The sequence below is a fragment of the Filicampus tigris genome, chromosome 5 (assembly GCF_054856515.1).
Source record: "Filicampus tigris isolate MCC_2025a chromosome 5, RoL_Ftig_1.0, whole genome shotgun sequence".
Lineage (NCBI taxonomy): Eukaryota > Metazoa > Chordata > Actinopteri > Syngnathiformes > Syngnathidae > Filicampus > Filicampus tigris.
The window spans coordinates 29,002,501-29,017,889 of NC_141221.1; the positions used below are offsets into that span (position 1 = coordinate 29,002,501).

At 40.2% G+C, this 15,389-nt stretch overlaps 1 protein-coding gene across 11 annotated transcripts in view; it reads left to right on the top strand.

The window, feature by feature from the left end:
* pdzd2 (PDZ domain containing 2) overlaps nucleotides 1-15,389 on the top strand; it is a 139,615-nt gene that overhangs the window by 69,288 nt on the left and 54,938 nt on the right. For all 11 annotated transcript variants that reach the window (XR_015086731.1, XM_086030042.1, XM_086030043.1 and 8 more), the window contains 4 exons: nucleotides 2,792-2,949; nucleotides 11,952-12,071; nucleotides 13,854-13,968; nucleotides 14,965-15,038. Coding sequence is in view for 10 of the 11 variants with exons in the window: in XM_086030042.1 (XP_085886168.1) it covers nucleotides 2,792-2,949; nucleotides 11,952-12,071; nucleotides 13,854-13,968; nucleotides 14,965-15,038 (467 nt within the window). In the remaining variant the exon portion in view is untranslated. The remainder of the gene's footprint in view (nucleotides 1-2,791; nucleotides 2,950-11,951; nucleotides 12,072-13,853; nucleotides 13,969-14,964; nucleotides 15,039-15,389) is intronic.

A 15,389-nucleotide genomic window follows, 5' to 3' on the forward strand; every position in this document is an offset into this window, starting at 1 on the left:
ATTTCTCCAATGAGCCGTCAAGCAACTTTTTAAAGTAAAACTACGTAAAAGTCTGTCTTTGCGACAGTGACTCTCCTCTATGTTTGGCTGCACAGTGAGCAGAGGTCAGCTGCTACAGGAAGTAAATAAAACTGAATTAACTGACAATTATTTTTTTAGTGCGTTATGAAATTTAAATTAAAGGACACTAGGATGAGCTTAACATTGGCACTTATATAATAGGTTTGCATGTAAAAATGACATTAGTACTAAAATGCCCACCTCAAAAGACTCTGTAGTGATTTAAAGTCTTTTTTTGTGATTAGGTTTACGACAAATTTCCCCCTATGTTATGTTTTCGGTCTAAGCGGTCTACGTCACACGAGGAAGGCATGCTTGGTAATATTGTTCGCTTTGTCAGTTCTGTTGTCTAAAACAGTGACCGATCGCCACCAAAATGCAAATGCACATTACTACTCTTGTCCACTTCAACCTGTGAAAGTAAGTGTTCTGCACAATAGTTTTGATTTATTGACATAAAACGTGATCTCATCATGATCACCTCCACAAAATCAAAAATACCGTGACGATTGCTTCTCCACTTTCACAAGCTGAAGCGGACAAGACCATGAATGTGCACACGAACCCCGACTGGTTATATTTCGGAAATTTAGCGACGCTAAACTCGTGTCTCAGGAGAGAGAGAGACGGCGGCTTGCAGCAGCAGCGGCAGATTGGAGCCCCCCGCTTCTCTCCCCGGCTAAAGGTGGGATTGGGATGGCTAATAGCAGCAACTAGCTTCAGGCCGTTAAAGCAAAAGGCTTTAGCACAACAACATTAGCTCCTTACTGTCTGCCCAGCGTGTGGAGGTGAAGATGAGCCTGTCTTCATGTCGCCTCGCAAGCAGTCGTGTGCGGTGTCCCTGCTTGCTTGCTTGCTTGCAGCCGCAACCTGCCTGAGTGAAGTGGCATGAGAGTGCTGAAAGCCCTCATCAAACAACGAACAAAAAGTTTGGGAAAGGCTGACTGCACAGACGAGTGTGGCTGCATTAGAACGTGCCATTTCAGCTGTTACCTTCCAAATTGGACAGCGCGTTCTAAGTCGAAAAACTGGGTCCATTCCTCATCCAAATAAATGTGCACGTCTACTCATTCCCACTTCAGTCTCTGTAAATATCCTGACTGGTGGTTAATGCCTCGCCCGTTCTAACCGTGATCAGCAAAGAAGCTTTTTTTTTTTTAAGCAAAAAATCTATGTAGCTCTGCTGACTTCCACATTTCCTCATTCTCATATAAATCAGCCACGGGGAGGTTAATCCTTTTGATTTGTTGGAGTGGGCATTAATAGAGATGTCCACATAAATTTTGGTGCCAATTGATCACCGTTTTTGGATGTTATATCAATAAAAGTTCAATGATTTCCAATGGAGAGTTTGGAAGTGGTTCCTCGCGTGACTCCGGCCGAACATGGATAGAACGCTAGGTGGATCGGCCATTCTCCTCATTAACAAGGGGCGTTATTCATGGAGTTACTTATTTACTAATTTCTCCAAAATGAATGGATAAAAGAGAAAATGGCAACTCTTTTCATTTTCCTGTTCAAAAAATATATAAACTGAACTTGTTAGTGAATACATGGCCATCCCGTCCCCACTGTCCCTTTAATCTTATTTTACTCTTGTACAAAAGTGTGTTGCTTTTGAAATCCATGCAGGCCATCCATGTTTCAGAAAAAAAAAAATTATTTATTAAATGAACACATTTTTAACTCTTACAAAAAAAGCGCAGGGTTCAAGGTCTCTTTTAAATGAATTAAAAAGCTGAACTTAAATTCATTTAAATGACCCATCTAGCAAACAAAAATGCCTAAATTTTTGACTAAATACGCAGAAGAAACGGTCGACGTCACTCACGACGTTGTGTTTACGGAAGTAAATGTGGTGCAGCGTGTCGGGGCATTTCGACAGTGGAGTGATTCCGTCAGTGGTAGAAATACAGTATTTGGGGGAAATGATGAGGCAAGGTTTCTCATTTCATGGAGACGTCACTAAAGGTGACGTCACGTCATAACTGCTCGTAAAAAATGAGCCGATCGAGCCGTGGCTGAATTACTACTATCACCATCAATGTCCACTTTATGCTTCATGTTTCAAGTGGGATTAAATTAAAGTTGAATATAAAGCCAATACTGTCACTCAAAACATTTGCAGAGTCGCTGTTAGCATTGATCCTTGGGCTCCTAACGTCAACCTGGACCTGGAGGTTCAGACTGCGGTCGCATTGCAAAAAAAATCTGATAGGTATCCAATCTAGGAGCACATATGAAAGTGGCCAACATCTTTGACTTTCTAAAAAGACATGGTCACGTTTTTTAGACAAATAACATGCACTTCAATCACACACTTATCAATTATTTTCCCAAGCCATGTTGAGCCGCAACATGAAGATGAAAGAGCCGCATGCGTCTACGGCGCCGCGGTTTGCCGACCCCTGAATTAGACAAAGCTGGGCCCCAAGAAACTGTGGTGTCCTTTTCAGTCGACAGAAGTGACAAAATGTCCATCCCCACCCATGGCCATATACCTCAGGTAAAAGCGGGTGGATTTTGCTGCTTAACTCATACTCCAAGAGTTGAGTTCTCCTTAAAACATAAATTCACAGTTTGTGGTAACTGTAAACTGTGCCAACAAGTTGCTGTTTTACGTGTAGTTTTCGATTGTATTTTAGGTTTGTTATACAGAAAGATTTCAACTGTAGGCTACACAGAAAAACAGCTAATTCTATACAGGGGATTGTGTTATTATTCTGTCCAGGCATAGGCGGTAGCAGTCACTTGGAGTCAGTTGGTGAGGATGATGAGCTCTTTCTGGAGAATGGTGTTAGCCGCTGTGACGTTGTGGAGAAATCCTCAAAGCCAGGCAGGCGTAAACACTCCTTGCCACAACAGCTAGATACTGCTGGAGATAGACAGGTCAGTGACTAAATGCCCTTACAAGCAGCTGGCTATGTTTCTTTCCATCTGTTTGATTGTTAATTTATAACACTGATTTTACAGAGGAAAATAACAACCCTTAGAGAATGTAATGTTTTTTCCTTTCCCACTCCAAGTCGTGTCAAGTTGCATACAAACAAGAACAATTCAATTAATGAAGAGGAATACTTTATTCTTTTACAAATATGAGCCTTGAGTGGAGTGGAGTGGAGTGGAGGCTTGAAACTAGAAATTGTGAAGAACGTGTATAGAAAGAAGGATGACTACTTGGCAGGTGTTGACCTCTCCTCACCCTCCATCGTTCCCTGACAGTTTCTACTGGTTACTTTCGACCTCGAAGACTTCTCATCTTAACTTAACTCACTATTATTTATAAAGCACTTTAAAAAACCGTGCACAGCTGTAGAAAAGTGCTGTACGTACATTTGACTTGATTTGAGGCGGCATGGTAGGAAAATGGTTAGCACGTCCGCCTCACAGTACAGAGGTTGTGGGTTGGAATCCAGCCCCCGGCCTTCCTGTGTGGAGTTTGCGTGTTCTCCCCGTGCCTGCGTTGATTTCCTCCATGTACTCCGGTTTCCTCCCACATTACAAAAACATGTATGCTAGGTTAATTGAACACTCTAAAGAGGGCAAAGAGGGCCAGATTTGGTGAGGTGAGAATGTGGGGGTGGGGCCACCATTTAGCCTGACATTCTTTTTTTACTTGGAGCACCAATAAATCCACATTTTAGCAAACCAATCTGCCTTTCGTTTTTGACTTTCTAATCTAAAGTTCAAGAATCTTAAACATGTCTTTTAGTCCAAAAATAGAGAAATAAGTAACAGTGTTCACCAGAGCTGGGCAGTCCGTCCGGCGGCGTAACGGTCAGTGCTTCCGTCTCGGACGGGCGCCCATTTTGGCGGCAGAGGACGGGAGGTGACACGTATGAAAAAAAAGGGCGGACTTAGCAAGGGCGGAGGTGGATTTTAGTCGGGTCCACTAATCAGCCCTCATGCGTGTGTCAATGGATGGATGGACTTGATTTGACGTCGCATACATTATTTTTCAATTAAAATAGACAAGAAAAACTCCCTTCACATTGGCTCATTTAGGAGGTCCAGGCTTTTATTCCCTCTGGTTGCACAGTCTACATGTTGTGTGAAATATAAAGATTGAAGTCAACAGAATCTGTTTATAATTCATTCATTCATTTTTCCAAACAAAACAGAAACTAAGAAAAACAGAAATGTCTTTTTTTCTCAATATTCTTTCCCCCTAAAAAATGAAATTGAAAAATGGAAAAAATGAAATGGACAACGACACAGTTTCCGATTTTGGTCCACAACTGGAAAAAAAAAAAAGATAGCGGGCGATTTGGACGTTGCCTTCATTTCAGACAGTTTCATCTGCCGCAAAGTTGCATTAACCCTATGCGCGCTTTCATCAAAAATCATAGCCTTCTGAGCTTTTTAAATGCTTTTTATGTGAATGTTTTTGTTGCAAAAATCAGGCAGGTGACTTCGATAAAAGAATTAAAAAATCGATTTGTGTTGAAAATATTTCTTTACTCAAAAACTGTGACTTTTAACCCATTAAAGCCTGAAGCCCTTTGTGGGACATCTCTAAAACCTACGGTCGTCTTTGGAGTCACCCTTGAAAACCTGACATTTTCGCCAACTACAAAATAATTCATATCTCAGCCCCTGTAGCAGATAGAAACATAATTCCAAAATAATTTGAGAGCTTAGACATGTGGCTTTCAACGGGCACAAGTTTATTCATCTTTACTGTTTCAATCGAAGATGCATGCAAAGCACTATTTTATCTATTTATTTTTTTAAATCGAGTGGTACCATGTTGTGTTCTATTATAAAGACGTTGAAATCGTCATTGTCTACGAACATATATCTTAACCATACATCACGTTTGGGTGGTTCTTGGCATTACAGTCCACGGGCTGCCATGACTTATATCAGAGCTCCCGTGATCAACTGTGCCGCCATTATTCCTCAAAAAAATTCAGGATATCCTCCGACAGCTCATGACACAGTATATTCTGAATCATTTCATTGGCTAAGAGACCGAGAATCGGATTTAAAAAAAAGAAAATGAAGTATACGCTCTCTGGCTTTAAAGGGAGAAACACGCAACAGCGCTTTAGTGGTAGAAATGCGACTATGGGCTTCCGTCCTTAATGGGTTAAGGAAATAGTAAGTAAAAAAAACAGTCTCCGGTCAGATGCTTGTTGCTTGTTGTTGGAAATGTTGTGATCAATTTTTATCAAAATGTATGGACGCAAATTTTCGAATGCCCATCTTGTTTCCCCAGAGAGATACATTTCTTCACTAGTATTGAGATTGAGTTGTTTTACTCCAATAAATTAATTATAACTTGTTGAATTCTTTACTGATGTTGACATAGATTGATTTCGTTACATTCATCAGACACACTTTCATAATATATTACATTAATGTTTAGTCAAGGTATGAAGATGCCATAGTATTGTCTTAGATAGCTTAAGGTTTCAGCTCTTAGTTAATAGTCACTGAGGGTGTGGATCTGCAGGGGGCGCCGGAACCTATCGAAGAGGCACAATATGGTGTTGCCAACCACCAGTTGATGATGTTGTCATTGATCGTGTCTGTTTCAGAAAATCTGACTGCACCACATTTCAAAACTAACATCGTTACAATTATAAAGTGGCAGCACTCCTCAAAAGATGGGTCAAATGGTGCTATTTTAGGTGCCATTTAACAGTGTCGTTTCAAATCGGAAATTGCATGAATCAATCAATCAATCAATCACATTTGATTTATATAGCAATTTGCATACATAAAAATGCAACTCAAAGTGCTGTAAAACATCCAAAGCAAAACATAAAAAGATCCGTTCACGCCCTCCCTCCCAACAAACCCAAGACAGATATCCACTAGTACATCAGCACTCACTCACACACAACCACACAAAGTGCACCACCTGATAAAACGTGTTAAAAAGACATGACAAGGCACAGAGAAACCATATGAGGAAAGGGTACCCAAGGGGAGCTCATCCGCGCTGAGGGGAATGACAGCCCACGGCCACAGGGGCGCCACCATCACATAGACCCCCAGCCCGGATTAGACAGGCGGACACCACACAAAGTGTAGAGACCGCCGGCCACCCGGACCCAAGGAGTCCCTGCGATGACAGCCCCCGCGGGAAGGGCAGCCACCCCTCCCCCAACGCGGAGGCCCCCCCATGAGGAAACACTGGAGCTAAAAGCTGACAACGTCAGGGAGCAACAAAACTGAAAGACAGAACAGTAGTATAGTCTAAGAACTAAAATCAGTAAGATAAGATAAATCTAATCTTCATTCAAAAGAAGAGATAAATTATTTAAAAGTTGTTAAAAGCTAAAATAAAAAGGTGTGTCTTGAGCTTCCTCTTAAAAATATCAACAGTCTCTGCAGACTTGACGTCCTCTGGCAGGCTATTCCAAAGGTGAGGACCAAAATGGCTGAATGCAGCCTCACCATGCCTTTTGGTCCTCACCCTTGGAATAAATAAAAGGCCGGCGCCAGAGGACCTCAGGATCCGTGAGGGTTGGTATGATAAAAGCAAATCAGATAAATAAGATGGCCCAAGACCATTAACACATTTATAAACTAATAAAAGTACCTTAAAATCGATCCTGAAACACACGGTGAGCCAATACAGCAATTTCAAAACTGGCATAATGTGCTCCCGCCTTCTGGTTCTCATCAATTTTAGCGGCTGAATTCTGCAGTAGTTGCAATGGTGAAATGCTCTTTTTCGGGAGGCCAGAGAGCAGGGTATTACAGTAATCTAAACGACAGGAAATAAAAGCATGCATCAGCACTTCCGTGTTAGCCTGAGAGAGAAACGGGCAGACTCTGGCGATATTCTTAAGGTGATAAAAAACAATCTTGGTTACATTTTTAATATGAGAAATAAAACTGAGCTCAGAGTAAAAAATGACGCCAAGATTCTTCACACAATTTGAGGGATTAAAAACTTGTAGTTCTGGTAAAGGTTTCTCTCTCTGACCTTCAGGACCGATAACTAAAACCTCAGTTTTGTCCTGATTGAGCTGTAGGAAATTATCAGCCATCCATGACTTGATATCTAAAATGCAATTTAAAAGGGTATCAATGGGTCCTGTGACATGAGGAGACACGGTAATATAATAGCTGTGAAAGCTGATGCCGTGTCCCCTGATGACATCCCCAAGGGGAAGCATATAAAGATATTTACATATAAAAAGTAGGGGGCCTAAAATTGTACCTTGGGGAACCCTACATTTAATTTCATGGGTTTTGGAGGAACAAGTATCCATACTTACAAAGAAACATCGGTCTGTGAGATAGGAATAAAACCAGTTAAAAACAGTACCGGGGATGCCCACTAGATTTTTAAGTCTATTCAATAAAATTTGGTGATCTACTGTATCAAAAGCAGCGCTTAGATCCAGTAGCTGTATCAAAAGCAGTGCTTAGATCCAGTAGCACCAAGACTGTGAGTTTTCTCACGTCTGCAGTGCACCTAATATTATTTAAAATCCTTAAAAGAGCAGTCTCCGTACTGTGGTTCATCCTAAAACCAGATTGATGTTTCTCCAAAATATTATTTATATTTAAAATATGATTTAACTGGATGAAAACCAGTTTTTCTAAAATCTTACTTAAAAACGGTAAGTTGGATACAGGTCTGTAATTATTAAAAACGCTGGGGTCAGAATTGCTCTTCTTCAGAAGGGGCTTCACCACCGCCGTTTTAAAGGCAGCGGAGAAGACGCCCGTCTGAAGAGAGCAATTGGCTATATTTAAAATTTGTTCCTCAAAAAATCCATAAAATGTCTTAAAAAGAAATGTGGGAATTGGATCCAAAAGGCAGGTTGTTGGGTTTACCTGGGAGAAAACTCTACTAAGTGTCCTTGCATCAACCAGGGCAAAACTTTCCAGTGTTTCCTCATGTAAATATGATTGTCCAGGTTTATTAAAACTTGTGTTTTGACGGGCTAAAAGACTGGATCTTATGTCATCGATTTTACTTTTGAAGTGGTCTGCAAAGTCCTCACAGAGAGCGCCTGTTGGTCTCTGTGTGGACTTATTAAAATCAGAACTAGTTAAAAGTTCAAAGGTGGAGAAGAGAACTCTGGGGTTGTTTTTATTGACTGTAGAGGTTTGAGAAATAGGAAGATTTTGCCAGTTTGACTGTTTTATTGTATGATTTCAGTTGTTCGCATAATATTTCATAGTGTACTGTAAGTTTACTTTTTCTCCACCTACTCTCTGCACGGCATTTTCTCTTTGATGTTTTGATTGTATTGTTTCTCCACGGGGGTATAGTCTTTGTTTTTGTTGTTTTAATTAAAAGTGGAGCTACTGAATCTAATGATGATTTAAGATTTAGGTTAAAATTGTCAACAATAAGATCACAGGGTGCAGGTAAAATGTCAGCAGGAGTGCTTTTTAAGATCTCGATAAAATTTGCAGCCACCTCAGAAGATAGGCTCTTTCTTCACTGTTCTCACCGGGGCTGCTAGATGGTTAAAACTGGCGATGTTAAAATAGACACAGAAGTGGTCTGACACTGCCAAGTCAACAACAGAGGACACACCAGCAGACAAGCCATAGGTTATGACCAAATCCAGGGTGTGTCCTCTGTTGTGAGTTGGCTGCAAGACGTGCTATTTAAAATCCAAGCAGTTTTAAAGGTTTAAAAATTCTCTGGATAGTGGGTCCGAGATGTTATCCACATGTATTTTAAAATCGCCAGTTATTAAAATCCTGTTATAACTGGAATATAAAATGGATACGAATTCTGAAAATTCTGTAATAAAAGAAGTTGAATGATGGGGAGGTCTATAAACGGTAATGCAGAGAATAGGGGGACTGCTAAAAACAAAAGCATGATGTTCAAACGATAAATAGCTGCTAAAAATGATCTCCTTTGATAAAAGAGTATTAATAAAAATTGATGCAGTCCCGCCTCCTCTTTTCCCATCCCTGGTAGAAAATAAAAAGTTAAAATTTGGTGGGCAAGCCTTGGTGAGAGCAACTGGAGCATCTGTACCAAGCCATGTCTCAGATAAAAGAATACCATGTAAATTATTGTCTAAAATCAGGTCGTTTATAATAAAAGCTTTGTTTAAAATTACAATTAGCACGGCCAGATTAATTATTCTGCTGGACGTGCGCTCATGGTGGTATTGATGAGCAGTAATAACATATACCAGATTACCATTAAAACCACGTTGTTTGTGTGTGCGAGGGAAGCGTCTGCCGGTGATGTTTCAATGGAAAGCTGTCCGATGGTGGTAATGATAATCGGGGCCTGCAGGGGGAGCTAGTGAGGGTCGTGGTACTGTGAGCAGCTGGTATTGGCCTGAAGGTGATTGTAGTGACATTGTCATTGCAGTGCTTATGAGTAGAAGAAGAAATGTGATTGGTAAACAAGAGTCAGCTGGGAGTGGAATTGGTAACGACATGGTGGATGTTAGCGGCTAAATCAATCAAACTTTTTCAATTAAATGCTATACTGTGAAAGATATACACTACTTTTGTGTCTATATTAATTTCCTCATTATAAGAGTTTTAAGATATTGAATATTACATTGTATGGTTTTCAGACCGATACCGGTAAGTATTTTTAGCTCCAGCAATATCAGCTCTAGCAATATCATCAAAACTTACCTGTTCAGCATACCCCATGACATTTATTTCTCTTGAAATTATTGTAATAGTGTACTATAAATATACAGGTGGCTGCAAAAGTAGGTATAGGACGTCTTCGCTGATTAATTACAAAGGCCACAATTAAAACAGATGTCAATAAATACAATTACAGATTTTTTTTTGTTACAAATAATAATGCTGTGTTATACATCTGTGCAATTGACTACTCATGATTTTGTCAAGTATGTTGTGATTAGACTTTTCTCACAGCTCTGTTCCGGTGGTGGCCTCTCGGCACCCGAGTCGGATAGTGCGGCTGAGGGCATGTACTCATCGTCCATGGCTGTCACCACTGCATGTCTGTCTCCATCTGTGGCCACTCCGTCCATCCATTACCTATACCGCTTGTCCTCACAAGGGTCGCGGGTGTGGTGGAGCCTATCCCAGTTGTCATCGGGCAGTAGGCAGGGGATACCCTGAACTGGTTGCCAGCCAACCGCAGGGCACATAGAGACAAATAAACATCGCACTCACAATCACACCTAGGGGCAATTTAGAGTGTTCAATCAACCTACCATGCATGTTTTTGGAATGTGGGAGGAAACCGGAGTGCCCGGAGAAAACTCACGCAGGCACGGGGAGAACATGCAAACTCCACACAGGGAGGCCGGAGCCAGGATTGAACCCACGACCTCTGAATTGTGAGGCAGACATGCTAACCAGTCGCCCACCGTGCCACCCTCTGTGGCCACGCCTGAAAATACAATTACATGGAAAAACAAATCATTACCATAAGTATATTGTTTGAGATGGTAACATATAACATGTAAGCATGTCATTAGATGATTAAAATAACTAAATGATAACATTTATAAATGCTGCTCTGAATAAAAAACATGAAAAATTAATCACAAGTATTGTTGGCTGCCAATACACAGAGAAAAGAAAATGAATTAATGTTTTTTTTTGCTTCAAAATAGAAAAAAAACATTTTTCAAAAACCAAAGATGTTGAAATGCAGTCATATTTAAATAATAGAATACAGGCACTTAAACAGGTGCCTTCTGCAATTTTTAAAAATGGACCTGGCAAATTACATGTATGTGACAAATTTGACAACAAGGTGGAGGGCTAATTATTTTTTACCAATCAGAATCAGAGTGTGTTACTAAACTGTTACTACGAACAACTTTGGAGAGTCACGGACAATTGTATAGTCTCTCTTGCAAGCATGCTCACCACCTTGCATCGCATACATACCAGAGTAATATCCACATATAAAAGAGGCCGACGTGTTGCATGAAAATGGAGCATTTCACATATTTGAGGATATTAGAAAAAACAAACCACACACTTGCCTTTATCTTCCAATATATCAAATCAACAACTCCAAACTGCTACAGTACACAATACAAGCACATTTGACTGTTTTGTTTGATAACTGATCCTGCTTTTATGATAGGAGGTTATTTTTTCTTGATTTCCATCTCTTCATTTATTCCTGTTTTGAATCATAACATGTATTTGTGTCTGTAAAGCACAGTGGATGTGCCTATTGTATGAATGGTGCTATACTAATAAACTTAGCTCACTTTGCTTTGCCTTCAAATGTCAGAAATCTCCCTTTTCAGCATGTTATTTACAAGAGTAAACTAGGCAGCGGGCTTTGTGGTACAACCAGGCAGTGCGAAGGCCCTCTTGGGAACTCCAAACAGGAGATTCAAACCCACAGCCTCTCAACTGTGAGGCAGACGTGCTCACCACTTTATATCCAATCAGCTTTTTCTGGGCCTGAAAATTCCCGGCATCCATTAAATTCACATTTTGTTCCTCAATGTATATCATTACCGTGCTGATAAAGATGTGCGTAAATTTTAATATTTGGAGCTCAATACATTTTCCGTCTCATGTCCCTCCTTTGAAACCCGAATTTAGGGAACTTGAGTGATGATAGTTAAAGGTCGAATTCTGGAATGAAATGATTCATATTAGGATTCGACACAGTGTCACATCAAAGCCTGTTTCATTTTATCCTGGCCATGATGATAACAATGACTCAGAAATGGCCATTCTATGTTAATGAGAATCTAAAAAACAAAAAAGCAAAACAGACGGAAAGCTGTTTCCTGGCAGCGTGAGCGATAACAAAACAAATCCCATTGCTAATTCATGATAATATACACATTGGAATGGATCAATAGCTGCAAGTAACTGAGTAGAAATGTAAAATGGATAAAGAAGTATAGGAAGTTGTCGCTGACGAGTTATGGCAGTTTAAAAAAAAAGCTCTTGTCATGCTGTATGCATTTCTCTTTCAGGAATATCAGATCATTAAGAAATCAGCACGCTCATTGAGCACCATTCAAGTGGAATCCCCATGGCGACTTGCACAGCCATCCATTATCTCCAGCATCGTACTGATGAAAGGCCAGGGAAAGGTGGGTGCGCTCTTGTCAGGTAACATGGAATAAGGCCTATAAAATGTAGTGGAGTACTGATGTTCCCAGCAACCAATTAGTATTTGTTGCTTCAAATTTGATCCACTTATCAGAGCCTACTAACCAAGCCCAAATTTAATAATGATCCCCACTATTTCACTGACTTTCTTTGGGCATGTGATGACAACACGCTTTTGACTACTGTCCAGTATACGTACAAATCATATTTTCATATTTGTATGAAAAACTACATGTTTATTAAATTTTATCCTGATTCAAGTTAACATCAGTCTGTGTTCCATTTTGGTGCCTCGCCAACAAGAATTGAACAGTTCTTCATTTTGTTTTTCTTTCATCCTCTGTCATTACATCATTTTGAGAGAGCTCGGGTAAATCAGTGTGGTTCTTATTAGGGATGGACAAGTACTGATACCGGGTATCCGTATTGGGCCAATACCCAGCCTTATTTCAAGGTATCGATACTCGCAATGGCCGTTGATAGATGCGGGCGTTTTACTATCAGGAACTAATAGGCATGTAGGCGTAAGTATGTGTAAATTAGGGATTCCAAGTTAAAACTTTAATGATGGAGATTAATTTACATTTTATAAAGTGTTACAAAAAATTTACTCAATTAACTCAGCTTTAGTTACTTCCTGTGGCAGCTGGCCGCTGCACATCTTTGCAGCCAAACTTAAAGAAGAGTCACTGTCGCAAAGACGGACTTTGACGTAGTTTTACATTATAAAGTTTCCCGACAGCTCACCGGAGAAATCCTAAATCATTTTCGAATGCAAATTCAAATACCATATTGTATGGCTTTGGTGTATCGTTCAGAAGTTGTATTTTACAGGAAAAAAATCACATCGAAGGATCAAAGAAAGCTATTAGAACAGTCTTTGAATCAAATTATACTTTTATTTGTTTCCATTTTAAATCCAAGACATTACTCAAGTAAATATCTGTTCCAAGCTTTGTGAAAAAATTGTAATAGAAAAATACGATACATCGCGATCAATTTTGTGATTAATTAGTTAAACCATGTTAATCGTTTGACAGCACTAGTATATAGTAAGGAAAGTCTCAACCCTTCATGCTTTCCCCGCCCATCTCAACGGACAACTGCGCGCTAACCCGAAGCAGAAACTTCACCTCGTCATCCATCCAAACAAAACTTGCCTTCATGATAGTGTTGGAATACTGGCCACTGTCACACTTACTCTTCTTCGTTCTTAATTCATTCTTCTTCTTTTATGTTCTTCTCTGTTTTCCGGTGACTACCCGTGGCTGTGCTACAGCGCCACTTCAGACTTGGCATATACATTACAGCCTATTAGCATCTTTAGCATCTTCTTGTGAACACACTCAATTCTGGAACCACTTCTGTGTTTATGATTTTTTGTTTTGTTTTATTTTTCATTTTTTGGGCTCCCGTCTAAGTGTGGACATAGCCTTAGAGGGAGTGAGAGTGACATATAGAGAGAGGCCAAAAGGGACCGTTGCATATGCTGTCTGTCGCCTTTCATGGAACGCAAGGGCGCTTTTGTCAATCATTTTGTTTGACATGTAATATCTTCACCAGTTTTATTTTAAAAGGCAGAGCATCTTAATCAAATCAATACCAAATTTAAGATGGCTACAATGGAGAGATGAAGCTTTTCAATTTTTGTTGGTGGGCATAGTAACTAAAAGTCTTCTTCAATGCGCCATTAAACCACAATCATGAAACTCCCAATTGTGTGTTTGCTATTCATACTTGCAATTATTTTTGCAATTTCTTAGTGCCTAGGATTCAGTATTGTTGGTGGCCAGGATTCAGCTCGTGGTCAAATGGGAATTTTTGTGAAGACCATTTTCTCTCACGGTGCTGCGGCTGCTGATGGACGCCTAAAAGAGGGTAACTCTCGTCCCTATTGCTTACCCTGACGAAATAAAACAGTTATGCAATTTGACCGTAACAAATCAGTTTGTATTGTCTTTTTTTTACCGACAAATGCTGTGGACACTGCCAAACTGCACGGTCATTGCAACTTGCGCTAGTCATGTTTTGTATATTATTGTCACGTCAATTACAAATCCAAGGGATGACAATCCTGAATTGAGTGTCGCTAGTTGATTCCCAGTTTGATTTAGTTCAAAATTAATTTTCCTTTTTGATTTTCGGTCTTGGTTGAGAAAAGTTTTTTCAGCATCAGGCCATTAATTAATTCCCAATTAACTGTAAATGCAATGTTTTCGGCAATGTTCACAAATACAGTAATGATTTTGCCTTTACCTGGGTCAGACTACAAGACACATTTGGTCACTCACAATGCCACTGTGCTAGAGCCACTGCATTGTGAGTGATGTGGCGCTGGCGCAACAGTGCGCATCGGCTAACGGCTATCCTCTTCGGTGCTCTTCTTGTACTATTTCATCGCTTGTTTCTGTGAACATTCGCAACATTCGCCCGCCAGGAACTTAAACACACTGGTGAATGGCACCAGATACCGGTTTTGAGTGACAGAACTGACAGCGAGACCAGCGTATGTCTATCTTTCCAATGCAAGATCTCTGTTACATGGGGACCTTGTAATCGAGAGATTACAGCTTGCTTGATCACGAGACGTTCATTCAAACGCGTCTGCATTCTATAAGACGTATTGAATAACTTGGGCTTTTATTTAGGAGAATAAATATTAGGTCGGTGTTTTCCAACCTTTCTTCAGCCAAGTTACCTATTTGTTATCCACTTATTTATTATCCACCTATTTGTTATCCACTGTATTTTGCAACTTTACATTTTACAACTTTGCTATATACTATACAGTACTTGTAAAAAGAAATAAAATGCATGAAATAAGCTTAACAGTCTTACATGAAATCTTAAGCATTGTGTTCTTTTTGTGCATAGGAGATGAGATTCTGGAGGTAAACGGAGAGTCTCTCCAAGGACTGACACATCAACAAGCCATCCATACTTTCAAGGTTCAATCAGTGTCATTGAATTACAATGTCAAACTCAGAGATGGGCAATTTACAATATTTTGCCACTCCGTCATTCGGCAGCAGCCTGGACACCATCCGTCATAGTCACTTTGTCACGATTTCAAGCCGAACAAAATTGTAACTAACCAAAGCCAAATTGGAGCTATAGGCCTAGTGGTGCCAGTGCTAGGGGGACAGGCCCTAAGGCCAGTGAAAATAGGAGTGCTGGACCATTGGCTGAGCTGCCTAGAGCTGAGCGCCTGCCTTGCACCTGGCCACCAAGTGTCCCCGTGGATTGCGACCCAGCCCAGACAACGACTACTCATGTTAAATGGAGTCAGCTGCCACCAT